The following is a 17,122-nucleotide window of genomic DNA, read 5'->3' as shown; positions in this document are numbered from 1 at the left end:
GGTTTGGGAAGCCAGCACCTTCATCCCAACACTGTTGCCAAGCTCAGGAGTGTCCAGCCGTGCCACATACGTTTTTCAAATGTTCCAGCTTAGCAGCTCCTGGGCACAATTCCTCCAAACACAGAGCAGTCGGTGAGCAAGTTAACGCTTGGCCTCCTGCCTTCTTCCCCCCACACAAAGAGCTTTGTATGTCAAGTGTGAAAGCTTCAAAACGGAATAAAAATAAAATTATTTTTCATCCTGGATGGTAGGCGACAACGTGCAACTCTTTACCTTTTTCTTTCCTCTCCTTTTTTAGTTCTTTATGCTGAAAGAAAGATATAATGCACCACATTTTTGGAAGACTAAGCAGACGTTTACTGTGCCAGGTCCTATCTACTGCATCCTTCAGCATGTTCCAAGGAAAGCATGCAAAGTATTTTAACTCTGCTGTACAGCACATAACTCAGCTTCTTAACTTCTTAGAGTGACTAGTCCTACTAGAGAGGGAGTAAAAACTATCTATTTTTAATTCTTTTGATAAACCACAGTTGAGCAGTGTCATTGCTGCCATTTGTTGTATCTGCTTCATTTTTCAAAGCAGGGATGATACAGGAGAAAAAAAATTAAAATACTGCTTGTGGTCTTGAGAAATGAAGAGGAAAAGATGTTGTCTTTGGGTTGGTGTTTCCTTAAAGATGACCCAGCTGTGCCACTGATCTGTTCATTTCTGCTGCATTTGATGGTTATTTATAGACTATTCTAAAACTGGGAGGACTGAAGGAATGTCTGTCTCTATCCTTCAAACTGTGAGGTTCCATGCCATCATGTGAGGATTCTTTTGTTAAAGTGAATTAGGAAAAAAAGTAAAGTCCAGTTATTTATGACAAACACTATTTTGTTTGGTGGCGGCTTAGAGCATCACACTGGAATCCCTGTTTAAGAAAGATTTATTTTAAATAGAGAATTGAAGGAAGAAAATAATTCTATTTCACATATATGTAAGCAATTTTGCTAAATAAAAATATTTGTACATAGAGAAATCAATTGAAAGTGTTTATTTAGTATATAAGAATAACATTAAATCCAGTGTTTAGACAACTACTGTATGCAATTTCTAGAGATAAATTAAGTTCCTGTAGGAAAAATCCCTCAGCAGCACCTTTCTTTTAATAAACCTTTAAGATTCTTTACTTAAAAAGAAACTTGTAATACTTGTAATGAAACCTGTAGCCTTTGACAGTCTGCTTTTTCAGAGCTTTGTGGTCTATTTGCTGAGAGTAGCCATTGCTGAATCATTTAATTTGACACAACTGCTTTTGGGATTAACCTGGTTTTGCTGTTTCCATATTATATTATGGGATACCTGTGAAAGTTAAAGTATCCTTGTCAAATATCTACATGTTGGGGGTTTTTTATCATCTCAGGTAGGACTTTGAAGAATAATTGCTCACATTGCAATGTCATATGATTTTGTTTTTCCATGGCTTCCTTGTTTTTTCAAGGGTTTTAAAACCCTATGGGGGCTGGATGTGAAGGCTAATAGCCAATGGCTTAACACGTAGATAGCAACAGGAAAAAAAAAGTATTACAGAATTTAAACCGTGTTGCAAAAAAACCCCAGCTTTTAAAATTATTTGAAGAAGATATCTCTTAAATATGTGAAAAATTAAACCCCAAACTAGAGGCTTTTATAAAGCATAAAGTAAAATTATATGTGAAGTTCTAGGACTGCTGTTTCTAGGATGTATTATGTGAGAAGTGTCCTGTGCTATGCAGAAGCTCAGATTAGATTATCTCTGTGATGCCTTCTGTTTTCAAAAGTATAGCTGAATTAATTCAGGGGCAAAGTTGAGTTCTGTAATGGGTTGAAGTTACAACATGGATTGTGAAAATTATTTTAAAGGAATAAAAACTAAATTTACACTTAACATCTTGTTGGAATGGATTAACTGAAAATTTTTGCTAATATGAAATGGCAGCTCCTCAAAATATAGTCAGTTTGCCAGAGCTATGCATAGGAGAAGTGGAAAATGTTTGAGTAGAAAATTTTCTGCCATGGAGACTAAAGGTACAAATACAGTTGAAATTATTGACTGGGTAGAAAAGAAAAGAAAGGACAATCTGGGTGTATTCCTGGTCATCTTGTGGTTTAGTTTACAGCTAAATTGAATGTGTTGACTGTGAAGCCACTCTCATAAGTGAAGGGTTAGATGGTTGCAGGAGAGTGACCTAAAAGGCATAGAATAGAGGGAAGAACTGTGAATTTGAACTGCTAGTTTTATTTAATTGCTTTTCCCCTGATTTGAGAGCTGATAAAGCCAAATGCAGGTGGTATAGCATGGAGACATATATACATATATGTGTGTGTATATATATATATATATACATATATGTATACACACTTACCAATAGCCCTATTTTCTTCTATTAAATCAGATTGAAGATCTCTGCAATTTTGATTTCATCAGATGTAAAGTTGTTCAGGGTGTCAAAATTCGTGTCTGTGTGTGTTGTTTTTCCCTTGTTTTTTGTCCTTGGTGTGAGCACACCTGTACTTTTCATTCTTTGTGGGCGGTTTCTTGAGCTTCATGGGCTCATTGAACAAGCACAGTCTCAGTGCCATCAGCCCCTCCTGACACTATCTTTGTATCTGCAGTGATAGTTCAGGTGTGATGATTTATTCATTGAATTAATTCGGAAGACACTTTTTCCTTTCCTTGTTGTTTAAAACAATCTACTTGATTGAGAGATTGGACTAAGCTGTCTGCTTCTGACAGAGACAATCCTTCTTTTTAGTCTAACTACTGCTTCCTGCCTCTGATATGTGAAGGGTTTAATCTCTTGTGGAGACCAGATCTTGACCTTGTGAAAATCACCCCTGCTCTGTTGAAGTAAACACAATTCAAGCACCTGCTCAGACCTAACCATGGACTTCAGTGCTGCTTGAACCATGACTCAATTACAGCATCCTGTATATGTGGAGGGAAGGGTGTGCATAGTGTTTGTGGTTTTGTAACTTGACTCTTTTGAGATTCATTCTTTTGCTTGTCACTGGACTCCATGTGAAATACATTCTTAAATGAAGTAGTGAACATTTGAAGATATTTTTTCTTCCACAAGCTCTAATTCAATCTAATTTCCTTTCTTTTCCTGAAGTGTTCAGAAGTATAAAAATTGAAATGTAAATTGAGAGTGAAAAAAAAAAAGAAAGACACATGTACCATTTATTTATTACTGTGTATTGAGGGTGGGAAGAGACACTTCAATGCCCCTGTCTGTCTGACACATCAATGTGATGGAATTTATTAATTTCATAATTAATTTTATTAATTTCATAATTTAGAAGTGCACAGGTTCTGTTCAGTGCAGAACGTCTTGGCCTCGGTCCAGGAGAACATTTTGTTTTTCTGGTCATCTGTAAACACACAAGCAGAATACTCATGTACTTCAGTTTAAATGTGCATCTTGGTCAGGGCAGCAGTGCCCAGCACCTCTTTCCTCTTAGCCCTCACCACTGGGCTGGGTGAGCAGTGTGCAGGCAGGTTTTGAAAATAGGAATTGACACTCTCCTCTGGGAAATTTAACTCACAAGACTAATAACCCATCTGTGGTTTATATTTCTGCATCTTGACTTGTTCAATGCATGTTTAATTTGGGAGGGCTGCTTCAAGGTTGTGGCAAGGGCGCTTTGGTGCTATAATTTCTGTTGTGGAATGCAGTCTTGTTGGAATAAGGTACATCATGTACTTTTACTCTTTTGTCAGAGAGCAGAAAGACAAACACGAACCATGGACTCAGTCCAGTATGCAGAATTCTGTGAAAGTCGGCAATTGAGTTTTTGTAAGTATTATAATGGCTGCACTATATTAAGATGTTTGATTATTATTTCATTTAATAGAGAGCACACCAGAACCTCAAGTTTTTTGAAAGAACTTTTGTTTCATCCACAGTAATAAAACTTTAAATTCTTTGTCTGTGGAACTCCTGGGAACAGTTAATTTAACACCGTTTCAGGCCGTCAGGCAGAGTATTTTATTTGAATATTTACCAGACTTTCTATGTGCTCAAATACTGAGCTGGTGGGGATGACTGCAAAGACAGGACTGGTGAGGAGTTAATGGATTAAAACCACACTTGCCCAAAGTCTGTCGTGGTGGTGCTAAAGTCAGCGCATTAGCAAAGTTTCATGACTGCAGGTTTTTCGGAATGCCTCTAAAATTAGAGAAGAGCAGCAAGTTTTGCTTTTATTTCCCGATCCGCAGAGACACAAAGAACTTACTAAAGAGTCTTTTCTATTTTAAGCTGTAAGCTCCTGCTGTGGAATTTATTCACCATTAGCCAAGTTCATCAGTATACACCATTCCAACACTAATAACATGATGACAGAATTAGGGCTTTACTAGCACTGAAAACCAACTTACTAGAAGGACTTCTGGGCCACGACTATAATGAGCTGTAAATTAATGGGCTTGATCATGTAGTAAAACATCATTACAGAAGTGGTTAAGTGATGACTAAGGTTTTAGGTCAAATGTCAGAGAAAGGGAGGTGAAGGAGCCAGTAAAAATCATGACAAAACAGCACATGATCCTACAACACAGACTTGAACACAGTGGTGTCATTAAAGGAGACCTTATCTTGTTCTTCCTTTAAAATTCAAAGAAAAAGTGACTCATTTATGGCAAATAAATGACACATTTGTACTGTTCTCCATCAGCAAATGTCAGCAAACGTAGGAAAACATCTTTTGTAAGCATTTCTTTTTCTAATTCAATATGTTTTTTACATTTAGTTATAATTTGGCATCACACATCTGTGAACCATTAGATAAATGATACTTAAGATTAGGGTGACTTCAGGAAATGAGAGGTTTGTGATAAAGTCATTTTTAAAACCCCAAAATTGCCATCTAGAGACAGAACAAATAAAAATTTTAAATTTTCAAAATAAAATAAAATGTTGCTGACCAAGAGATTGTGATCTATAAAAATATCTCAGTGTTATTTTCACAGTGTTTTTAAATGACCATGTCTATACAGTTCTTTTTCACTGACATTTAATGTCATTAAAGAAAAAGAGAATTATAGTGGTTAAAAAATAGTACCAAGAGGGACATGGGCACGAATTCAATTGCACAAAATGAGCTCAATTAGACAGAATGTACTGAAGGCCATTCAGAACATTTGTCCAAAGGCTTTTTTTACTTGTTTATTTTGGTAAAAATTGATTGTGTTACTATGTTTAAAAAAGTGTATTGCTGTAATATAAGCACATAAAAACTGTGTCACAAGAGAATGAACCTGGAAGGGACTTCAAGAAACCTGTTCTAAAATTATATATAAATAATCACAACTCCAGAAATTTCTGCACTTTTAAAGACAGGCAAAAGAAAAGGTCCCTCAAAGGATCAAATACTATAGAATTGCAAACTTAAATTCTAGGGAACATTTTGTGATAATTTTATCACCTTTACACTTCTCGCTTTTTTTTTTGTTTGTTTGTTTTGTTTTTGTTTTTGTTTGTTTGGTTTTCTTTCTTTAGTGATGCAATGTAGCCTTCCATTGACCTTTTTTCTGTTTTAACACCTGACTTGTCTGTAGCTTTTTAGTCCTGATTGGAAACTGTTTTTAAAAGAGTTGTTTGCTCTTCCTTCAGATGATTTTTCCACCTTGTATTTACTTTGTTTTGGTTGTCCTGTCTCACAAACAGCCCTCATTAAGATCTCTGTCTCAGTAGCTCCTTTATGTCCACATATTTCCATGATCTTCTTGTCCACCACTGACCTAAGTAAGATCATCTTCTTTTTTCCCTCCTCTTACTCTCCAAGCAAATATTAAATTTCAGTATCCCATATTTTTGCTGCTCTTTTTCTGAATCGATCTCACTCAATACCGGTGTGAAGTTCTTGTATGAATGTTGATTTTACAGCTATCCTTATTTCTGTATATCCAAAGCACAATTAAAAAACACTCTTGTACAAGTAATTTTGGCTCACTCATCAGTACCTCAGCCCTGTAGAGTTAACACCAGGACTTCCAAGTTCTTATGTCCTTCATTCGTCTTTGCAATTGTTAATACAATTATATAAATTTTATCTGGACTCACATTTGTGTTGTATTCTTCTAGTGTTTTTTAATTCATCAAAGATGGGATGCAGTAATTTTATTTATTTTACAGTAATATATTCTAAAGCAAGTTTGTCTGGTCCACACTCCTCTGAGGTTGACCCTTCCTTGTTCTGAAATCTCCTGTGTGATCAATTATCTTGTTTTTTTTTTCTCTTTACTCCATGTGCTTATGGGCTTATGGGATATATGAAATAACAGTCTTTCCCCACTGGTTCCATTTTGATAATTCCTTCTTTGGCCAATCAAATCACACTCACACTAATTGCTTGAGTTTTGCAATATTTCTGTGACCCAAAAAAATGGATTATTTTGGCCTATCATTAACTTTTCTTTTTCCCCTTATGGTTTTAACTGACAGCAAAGAAGGCATCCAAGTTCCGTGACTGGCTGGACTGCAGCAGTATGGAAATAAAGCCAAATGCAGTTGCAATGGAGATTTTGGCATATTTAGCATATGAGACTGTGGCCCAGGTAAGGGACTGATGGAACTCTAGTGAAAAGGTATTAATTGCTCTTGGAGGTACTTCAGCTTCAGGTTCTGGGTTGTCAGCCCCTTCAGAAATACAGTCACTGCTCAACTCTCTAAGCTCACTGGATTCATGGAGTCATGGGATGGTTTGGGTTCTAAGGGATATTAAGGTTCATCCAGTTCCAGCCCCCAGCCATGGGCAGGGACACCTTCCACGAGACCAGCTCAAAAATCCAGGCTGTCTTTCAATTTGCTGTGTGACAGATGTGTGCTGTGCTGTGTTCATCCATCTCATGCACAAAGAGAAATGTTTTATAATGACTGCAGGAGAGAGGGGAGTCCAGCACGAACTTTTTTCAAGTCCAAACTGAAACCACACACTTTGCTATGTGACCTTTGGCAGTGCACTGAGGCTCATTCAATCCCATTGCACAACTGGATTAGAAAGAAGGATTTCCTGGAAAACAAAATGTTACCTTAGTGCCAAGCCGAGCCCTCTTGGGTAGATAGATTGCTCCATATATTTACAGAAGTGGGAGAGAAAGGCTCTTTAGGCTGAAATATGTGAATAACTTTAATTTCATCTGAGAAAGACTGAGAATATTTTGCTTCAACCCACAACCCTCACTCTCCCATTGTTACAATGGCATTTTAGTACCATGTCACTAACCCCACCTGTTTTACCCTTCCAGCTGGTGGACTTGGCCCTTTTGGTTAAACAGGACATGACTCCCAAAGCTGGTGACCCATTCAGTCATGCCATATCTGCCACCTTCATACAGTACCACAACTCTACTGAGGTAAAAGTTGCTTTTTCACATATTAATGCATTTTATGTTTTGCTTGTAAATTTATTTTCTTCCAAAGTTGTCATTATTGAATGTGGTATTGATACAGACTTCTGTTATGGAGTTTATGAACTTTGAAGTTATGGATTTAGATGGAAAGATATTAAATTATGATTCTAAATGTTAAATTCTTAGCAGTGCCTTTATAATTAAATAAAAATCCTCTTTTCTTGGGTGAAAATTTCTTCTCTGTGTTCAAGGCTCTGTAGCAGATTTGGAGATTAAAGTTTTCAAAATTGGCAAGTACACTAAGTACAGCGTTGCACGCATTGATATTACACAGATATTATAGTAACTTCTAGAATGAAAAAACCAAATTCTGTATTGCATCTCTTCCAGCAGAGAATCTGAGAAGGAAATAGATGGGGTGGGGTTTATTTGTGATTTGATTATCTTGTGGCTGTTTGACATCTTGCTTTTACAGCCACATCTCTTAGGGCAGTCTACAAGTGTGAAGACCAGTCTTGACTCCCCTGAGAACACACCACCCCCTACACCCACCCCGCCAGCCTCAGCAGGGCAGCAGCACCTTGGGAAAACCCCCTCAGGAGCCTTGGGGAACGGTGGAATTGGACAGGACTCCGCCAAATCCAAACAAAGGAAAAGAAAAAAGGTATTTGGTGCACAGTCCTGGGGAAGAAAAAAAAAAGAAAAAAGAAAAGACTCCAAAACATTCTCAGGAAATCATCACAGAATCACAGGTGTTTGGGTTGGAAGGGACCATAAAGATCATCCCACCCCCTAACATGGGCAAGGACACCTTCCACTATCCCAGGTTGCTCCAAGCCCCATCCAGCCTGGACTTGAACACTTCCAGGGATGGATATCTACAGCTTCTCTGGGCAACCTGTGCCAGGTCCTCACCACCCTCACAGTAAATAATGTGTCTTGTCTTAAAAATTAATTTAAACCTATATCACATATTAATGGCCATTGTTATTGTAGGGCCAAATGTGTGGTTTGGTGTTTTTTTTTCTTTTCTATCAGAATTATGCTAAATTTTTCTAATAATGTCTGCAAAATAAAAAATTTTGTTAAGGTGACAGCTGCTGCTTCTAAGATAACCTGCTCCTCTACAGGCACAGCATTTGTCACCACCCCAAATGATCATCCCCTTCTCTGACAGGGGCAGCAAGCACAGGTTTTAAGGGTCAAAATAGGCAAAGAGGTTCTTGTGATCTTCCTGATCCCAGCAGCCTGAGATGACTGCCACACTTGCTTTTAACAACTGTGCCTTAATTGCTTAATTTTTATACCAGTTGTTTGCATTCAAGCTAAATATTTGTTAGCTTTGCATAAAACAGGGATGTCTCATATTCCGAGTATGAAATATGTGTTACAATTCTTGTCTGCTCTTGCAGAGTCTGGGTGTTCTGAGAGGGTTATATGTACCTAAAACCCACAAGAGAAATCAATATGATTAAATAAACTGGATAGGAAAACTTGTGCTGGTCACTTGGGGCTGTTTTGAAGAATGTGATGGCAGTGCTCATTTTGCTGGAAAGCAGTGGAATGACTTGGGATTTTATCAAGTGTTTTATTATTAAAAATACTCACTTTTGAGGGTAAAACTGGTGATTTCTACAGTGATAAGGTAGAAAAAAAGTATTTTTTCCTTCTGGTGTCATCAGTGCTGTGGATAGTCCTGAAGTGTTCAACTTCCTCCTGTCCTTATTATACACGGGTTAGAAAGCTTTTAGTGAATCCTGGAAAGACTTCTGCTTTTTTCTGTTCCTTTTTTATGTTATATTTGATTATGTTTTGTTCCTGTGGCTGATTTTCATTATAATTCCTAGGAACAGAAATTTAGCTGGAGGTGTAGTTTTTGATGCATTATATTTTATTGATGCTGAGAGTTTAAGTTCTTAGTGTTTGACTAAATGCCTTTGAAAATAATTGTATTCCAAAAAGTGCACAGTTTTAATTAAATGTTCTCATGACTTACTCAATTTGCTTGGCTATCTACTGGATATAAATGTGTCAAACAAGTTAACTTGAAGAAAAATACTATTTTTAGGCCATGAAGGCCCAGTCCAGCAGAAAATATTTGAGTTTCATATTCCCTTTATGGATGTCAATCAGCAGGGGAAGAATAATTCTGTGTGTACTCACAGGATCCAGTGGACTCAGCGCTCTTGAAAATAAAACATTTTGTAAAAAACATCCCAAGTTTGAGAGCATTAGGATATGATGTGTATGTATGAGGGGGCCATGGATGTATGTGCATTAAACTTCAGTGTGTAATTAAAGTTTTTGTCATTCTTAGTGCACTCACTAATACAATTTTCATTCATTTATTGCCAAGCAGCCATCATTAGATAACTCATCTGAATTCTGGCAAGCAGCTGTGTCTAGGTGCAACCTAAATCAATATTTCAAGTTGGCTAGCATGGAGAAAAGAGTAACTTTTCCTTTTAAAATCCCAGGAAAATTACTGTAGAATCTGCCAACAGCAGTGAATTCTTATTTTTACATATTCAAGGTCCATAATCACTTGCAATTTTAAAACTTTCCAGTTTGAGGTAATTAAAAAATTTTTGCATCCTTCTAACACCCTCATGTCGCATGTTTCGGCTTCAAGTTGATACTATTCAATGGTGATTTTGGTGTCAGATTGCTTTCCACTTCAGGTGCTTGTTCAATATTTTCCCCACCCCTTGACATCATAATAAGAGCCTGAAATGTTTTAAAAATAGTTTCTGTGGTTATTGCAGTATGACTTATATGACCCTTTCATTTTAGTTTGAACATTTTCTGCTCTTTGCAATTGCAACATAGAGCAGCACTAGGTGAAAGATTTAAAAGGACTAACATGGTGTTCTTTGGGTCTCTTAAGCAAAGTTCATGTAAAAGTCCTCTTTAATTTGTTAATAGCTTTTTTTCTCTGATGTAGTGTGTGGCACCAATGATGTGTATCCTCAGGAAAAAAAAAAGGTCCATTTTATAAAGGTTTATTTTCATACTTTATGCACTGTAGGTCTGTTGTGTGTTTTTGATTTAGTAACAATTTATGTGTTTTTCTGTTGCAGAGCACTGCAGCCTGTGGGATGGAGGCTCAAAGTGATGCCATCCAGCCCAGCCACATCAGAGAGGCCATTCGACGCTACGGCCACAAGATTGGCCCCCTTTCCCCATTCACAGTACGTAATAACAGAGTTATAAAAAGTTATATTTATAATCTTAAAGAACTCTGATTTTCAAGTGGTCAAATGAAGAAGCTTTGGAATTGTTGAGAGCAATTTGTGGTGACTGTAATTTTCTTTATAAAAGTGGCATAATTCTCTTGGGAAATAAAACTTAGTAATTTCTGTCTCTTTTTGGAAAGACAAAAAAAAAGGGTTTTTTTCCTTTCAAATATTATTTTCTTTCAATTACAAATTATGCTTTTTTGTTAGTGCTTGAATTTTCTGTTTTTCCAAAGTTTAGGTTTACAGTTATTTTAAATTATATGTATTCCAATATGGTGAAGAGCACTTTATATTCTAAAATTAGTTTGGTGTCAGATTGGATGTTGAACTCTCAAGTGACACATTTACGGTTGGGGAAAGAAGAGAATGGGTTTTTTTAGACAACTTTGAACCTCCACTGAAATGTAATAGAACTGATCTTGTGGTAGAACACTGATGGGTTCTGAGGTTTTGCCATCATTTTTTTCTATGCAAATTGCAAATCCATTGTTCAGAGCAGCCAAATAAATTCTTTATTCTCAGCTGATGAAAATGCGAAAGCAGTCAATCTCCAATATCATAAATTGGGGTCATTTTCTTCTCATCTGCTGTTCTGTTTGGCATTTATCCTGCTTACCTCAGAATATGTGCATTTAGAAAATAATAAATGTCAAAGAAATCATTATAGAAAAAAAACAAACAAAATCCACCAAACAGGACCTCAGCTCCTAAAAATCAGGAAGAAATTGTCCAATTTCTGAGATATTTTAGGAAAGGACATTTATTCTGAATTTGGATTAATGAATTTACGTTAAAGCAGTGCAGAAGTATATGAAGGCCATAAGTATAAAGGAAATAGTGGGATTTCAGAAGCAAGGAACAAGAGAAGAGAAAAGTTATAATTTTATTACTTATAATTTTCCTAATGCCAAAACTAATCAGTGCTTTTATAGATGGCAGTGAAAGTTTGATTTATTAATGATAGTCAATACACAATTGCAATGAATTGTCTTTATGTAACTTTGCCTTTCTCTTTTGCCAGTCAAAAATGCTAGATTAATATAATGAAAAGTGTTGGATAGAATTTCCAGTCCAAAACAGAAAAAATGTCTTTAGCAGAAGTTTCCTAAGTAGTAGTGGTAGTTAATAATATGGCAATAGCTTCTGAAAGCAGAGAATGTATTTGACTTTATTTTTAAAAAGTAAAGAGCTCACATAAACAGCTGCAGAAAGGTGAATCTTCCCTCACTGACCCTCACTAAAAGTGCTTTGGTCAATTACTAACCAAAGTTCAAATTTTTTCTTCAACCACAAGGTATAATAAAATACCCTGGTTTGCGTTGGGGTTTTTTATGTCCTCCACTCTTGTGAACTTCCCAAACAGTGCAACTGAACAATTTAATTTGTTAACATTACCTACAGTCAACGTGGTTGATGAGAGGAGCAGATCTTGTTCCCTCTGAACAAGCCAAGAATAAGAGGGAATCTTGGGTCAGCTTCTGGATGCCTACAGATGTTGTAGAGCTGTAACATGATTCTGCTTTTAATGAGAAGGCTCAGGAAAAGTATTTTGAGAGGTATTGCAGAGTCTGCATTTAGGTGCTTTCTGCTGTGAGTGCCTTCATTGAAGTTTTGGGGAGAGACCTGGCAATGACAAGTGTCCGTGCAGCAAACAAACTCTGGGTCTTAATTTGACGCAAATGTGGTTGGAGCACTGAGTACCCTCTGTAATCTTCATTAATGCAGATTTCCAGCACAAATACAATTTAATGATGCCCAGATCTGGTGGTGTGTGTGTAACCAAACCTGAGGAAATGAATCAACAGAAGTGATGCAGATTTTTATGTAATCAGGCATGGCCATTTCCTCAGATCTCAGCAGCAGGACCTGTGTGACAGAGCCCATGTAGGCAGTGCAAAACCTTGGTAAAATATTAGAAGTCTGAGCAGTGTCTGAGGGGAAAATTGTATCAGAAGGATCTAAACCCTGCCTGAACTCTTTGAAGCAGCTAGAAGGGATGTTTTTATGGATCAGTGCAATAACCAACAGACTGGCAGTTGTTAAGGGGCTGCTGCATTCAGAAAGTTAAAATCTGAACCCAAACCCAGGGGATGGGTTTCTAACAGGAAAAATGAAATTTAACAGTTGTGTTGTTCTACACAAGGATGGATGATGTGGAAAGAGAGCTGCCAGTTGCTTCCCAGCAGTTCTTATGGAAAGCCACTTTTTAAAAAAGACAGTTGAGGAGTGAAAAAGCTTCATGATTTTTCAATCTACTGAATAACTCAGCCCCAAACATAGAATTTAGATTTAATTTCTGTAAGAGGAAAATATGGAAGAATGTTTTATTTTTTAAAAAGTACATATACTTCTGTTTTCTTAAGATAATAGTTATGTATTTGTAGAGCAGAAAGAGGGATATTTTTTAACATCTTTCCTTGTTTTGCTGTTTCATCATGATTGTCACTCTTTTCTATCTGATTTGGTGATAAGTGCTCCTAAGGAGTTAGTTTTGGAAGAAGAGTTAAGCTATACAATTTATTCTGTAGCAGCATTTGATGAATGTTGGTTTGGATGGAAACAGCACTTTTAAAGTTTTATAATCATATGGTAAATGAGAACTAACATTAAACCAGTGAAAATGATCCCTTTGCATTTATTTTGACCTTAATAGTTATGTCAGAATGACTAACATAATTAGAGCATTTAGGTTTTGTCTCCAAGTGCAAGCCACAATGGAAAGCAGCAAGTGTACTCTGGATTCTTCTGCATTGTATCATGTCTAAGGTAGTTTAGACATATGTTTTATCTAAATATTTTCTATAAACAGTATGGGGTGGTGCTCAGTGTTACCTACTTAAAAGCATGGTCTAGACTTGCAAAAATCAGAGAAATATTGAGCAATAGCACCATGTAATTTTGCAAGACAGGAATGGGAAGTATGGAGCTCTCCATCCTATGGGATAATGCAATTCCATGTGCTGGACCTTTGTGTATTTCCATGCACATTTAAGTTAAGGAAGTGCATAGTGAAATGATGTCCAGTCTTGACTGGGCCTGTAGGAATAATACTAATAGTCTTCCAAATAATAGTATTTATTATGCCAAGGTCTTCACAAAAATATTAGGTGGATATTTCTTACCTTGAACACAAGCATAATGTCTCTAGAGAAATCGTTTTAAGTTACTTGATTTGATTGTATTTCAGACAGGGTAGCAAAAAAATAATTATTTAAAGAGTATTTATTCTGTGAACAACACACAGTGTTTACCTGGAGTCTTGATAGGAGCAGCTGTAAGTGGTGCATGAACAGTCTGTAAGTAGTGCTTGTGACCACGAGAACAGCTGTAGCAAAGCAAACAGCTCTAGCAAAAAGGACAGCTGAGATCCTTTCTGAAATGAAAAGCAAAGTGGTCAGCTACAATAGTGGAAGACCACTGGCATAAAGAACAAGAAAATGTTTCCAAAGCAAATTCTTTGTCTTTAGTTTATGCCGACTCTGAAATGAAGTGCTTCAGATGTTTAGTTAAGAGAAACTGAGTTCACAAATGTAAATTGTAATCCTGCACAGGCTCATGGCAGACTGTGGCCATTATTCAGCAGCTTGTACCTGTGTAGATGGGGTGTATTGGATTAACAGGGGTATAACCAACATTTCCATGGGTATTTATGTTTTGGGGAGAATGCTCCTTCAGCCTCTCAGGCACTTCAGTATGAAAAGCATTGCTAGTCTAAACCTTCTCTTGTTAAATATTTCAGTCTCATAAAATTGCCTATGCAGCATAAAACAATGAGTATTTACAAACCTGTGTTTATAATATTGCTTGTGACATTCCCTGCATGAAGAACATGTAACAGCAAAGAATGTGTTTGGCAGAGACTTGGATTATTTGGGCCTTAGAGAGTCCTGCCCATACTCTTAGGGGTTCTTAAATAATAAATTCAAGTATCCCATGTGGACTTCAGTAGAGTACATGTTCATGGTAATCATAGTTTCACAATCAAATTATACATTTAGTCAAGGTCTTTTACTTCTGATGTTTTTAAAGTGCTTTTTATTGATCCTGATTGAGCTCAGCTTTTATGCAAATGCTTCAATCAATTTCTGTAGTGAAAAACACTGAGGTTCATCATGGAACGCATCTTTCATAATTTCAATATAATAAAGATGATTTTGACTCTAATAATTTTCCCTAAAATCTAAATCTGTGGAATAGCAGCTGATGACCTGGCAAAGCTGAGCTTATGAGAGACTAAACCAGCAGATTCAGGGAGTAGAAAGAAGAGAGGGAAGCTTTTAAAATACAAAGGATAATGTGGCAATATGATATTTGTAGAAGAGGACATTTTGGAAAGCAAGTATGGTTTAGGTGCCTTAAACTTCAAGAAAAATTCAGCTTCACATTCACTGAGTCTCAGAATGGGTCAGTTGCAAGGGACCAAGGGTCTTCTGGTCCAAGCTCCCTGCTCAAGCAGGGTCCCCCAGAGCCCAGGGCACAGGCTCATGTCCATGAGGCTTTTGAGTATCTCCAGAGAAGGAGGCTCCACAACCCAGAGTTGTTGCCCAGAGGTTTTGGTCTGCAACTTAGTCCTCTTACCTGAATAAAATTTATTTTTGCATGTTTCAGATCAAAGTAGTAGTGAGAAGTAGTTCTGGAATATAATCTTCAATAATTGCTTCAATAGACATAGACACAATGTGAATACAGTACAGCTGAATTTTTCTAAAGCACTTGAATGATAAAAAGTTTTGAATGCTGTTTCCGAAAGAAATTAGTTACATGGAAACCAAATAAAATATCTCTGATACTTAGGGTCCTGTAAAATATAGACTGCCCATATTGATATTCTGAATCAATTGATACTGATTTTGAAGAAGTCAGGATTTCATTCTTAATCACTTCTCAAAAATGAAATGTATGTATTTATGTCAAAAGGCATTTGAAAACTTTCCCTTCTGTTACACATTCAGTTTCTGATATAGAAAGAGTCACATTGACATTTTCATGCTTTCTTCTCATTTTGAAAGTAAAAAAAAAGGCATTTTATTTCATTAGTTACATATTTATGATGCCTTTGTCTGTACTTCAAGCTGTTGTCTGCAGTTATTTGTAATTCTACAGTGTTAACACTTTGTGTTTGAAAAAGATGAGTTATTATTCTATAAAACCAGTAGGAAGTCAAATCTCAGTTTGGAAATCTTGTTCCCTTCTCTACCAACCCCCATCCCAAGGTTCCTCCTTTCAGATTTATGAAAGAAAACATTTCTTTCTGTAAAAGGTTTTTGTATGCCAGCATCTGGAAGTGTTTATTTCAGTGGCGTGTAATCTATCTGTGGATTTAGTTAGCACCAGACCCCCTTTTGTGTACTCCTGACTTAAAATTTTTATAAATGATCTTGTTGAATTTGTGCCAGTGTGCACATGGTTTGGCTGATTGCTGCATATATCCTTTACCTGCCAGTCACCTTTGATTTATATTCCTTCCCTTCTGCTTTTGCCTCCAAAAATGGTGCCACTGAACTGTCCTCTAAATCATCTTATTGGATAAATTGCTCCAAGATGAGATGGCACAGTTTTGGCTGACTCCTCAACAGAAGGCATTCCTATAATCCATGCTCGCCTGCTCTCTGTAGGGCCATTCAAAAAAGAGAAGGAACAGGGGAAATGGGGCTCCCTCTTTGATTCCAGCACTATTTCTTCCAGTGCTTTTCAGAAATATAAAATGGGACATTTGATTATATTGCTCTTAATGCCATCGGAAGACCCATGAACTGATTGAGAATCTTTCACATCTCCTCTCCTGAACTGAACTTCTTCATTAGATAAATTTAATCCTGATAATATGTTTAATCGGGTTTTCTCTCAGAAATGTTAAAATGTTAAAGAATAGCATATTCAAGAACATATTAAAGCATTTCATTTGGAATAGATTATATAATATATATGACAGTTCTTTCCATTATAAAAATCCCTGTTGGTTTCCTTAAACTAAACAGCTAATACTCCTTCAGAATAACAACAGTTCTGTAAGCTTTGCTTAATGACATTACTAATTTGGAGAGTTTTATGAAGTTTCTTGGAGAAAAGCAGGTGGCTTGGCAATAATTTAAAAGGTTCCCAATTTGTGGTAGCAGTTTCAGGAGGTTTCATGTTTCTAAAGAGGGAGACCAAGCTGCATAATGCTTAAGAGTGTCTGACACAATGATGTATCATTTTAGAGTGTTTCCAGAAGTTCATTGGTCATTAAATGTGCTGCTTGACTTTATATTGCAGTTTCCTAGCTGTCCCTACTGGGGGTAGTCTTAACGCTCCAACAGAATTTATTAATGAGGGCACAAGCTCACAGACTGATGAAGCAGTAAGTTGCCCAGATGATTTTATTGAACAGGAACATAGATTTTTAGATAAGACAAAAATATCATTGAAGTAGATTTGAAATGAACTGACTCCCTTTCTGCAGAGCACTAGGAAAGTATTTACAAACGGTCTGGATAGTATTTGATATCCTGTGGGGATATTTAAAAT

The 17,122-nt window shown here is 36.7% G+C and overlaps 1 protein-coding gene across 5 annotated transcripts in view; it reads left to right on the top strand.

The window, feature by feature from the left end:
- The window catches only part of SUPT3H (SPT3 homolog, SAGA and STAGA complex component), a 256,077-nt gene that overhangs the window by 193,685 nt on the left and 45,270 nt on the right, over window positions 1–17,122 (top strand). For all 5 annotated transcript variants that reach the window (XM_038132856.1, XM_038132854.1, XM_038132851.1 and 2 more), the window contains exons 7-11: window positions 3,747–3,822; window positions 6,469–6,581; window positions 7,272–7,379; window positions 7,852–8,040; window positions 10,457–10,567. In XM_038132856.1, the coding sequence (XP_037988784.1) occupies window positions 3,747–3,822; window positions 6,469–6,581; window positions 7,272–7,379; window positions 7,852–8,040; window positions 10,457–10,567 (597 nt within the window). The remainder of the gene's footprint in view (window positions 1–3,746; window positions 3,823–6,468; window positions 6,582–7,271; window positions 7,380–7,851; window positions 8,041–10,456; window positions 10,568–17,122) is intronic.

This window comes from Motacilla alba, chromosome 3 (assembly GCF_015832195.1).
Source record: "Motacilla alba alba isolate MOTALB_02 chromosome 3, Motacilla_alba_V1.0_pri, whole genome shotgun sequence".
NCBI classification, from domain to species: domain Eukaryota; kingdom Metazoa; phylum Chordata; class Aves; order Passeriformes; family Motacillidae; genus Motacilla; species Motacilla alba.
Note: the sequence above shows the minus strand (reverse complement) of the source record. Positions and strands in the feature narration are given on the sequence as shown.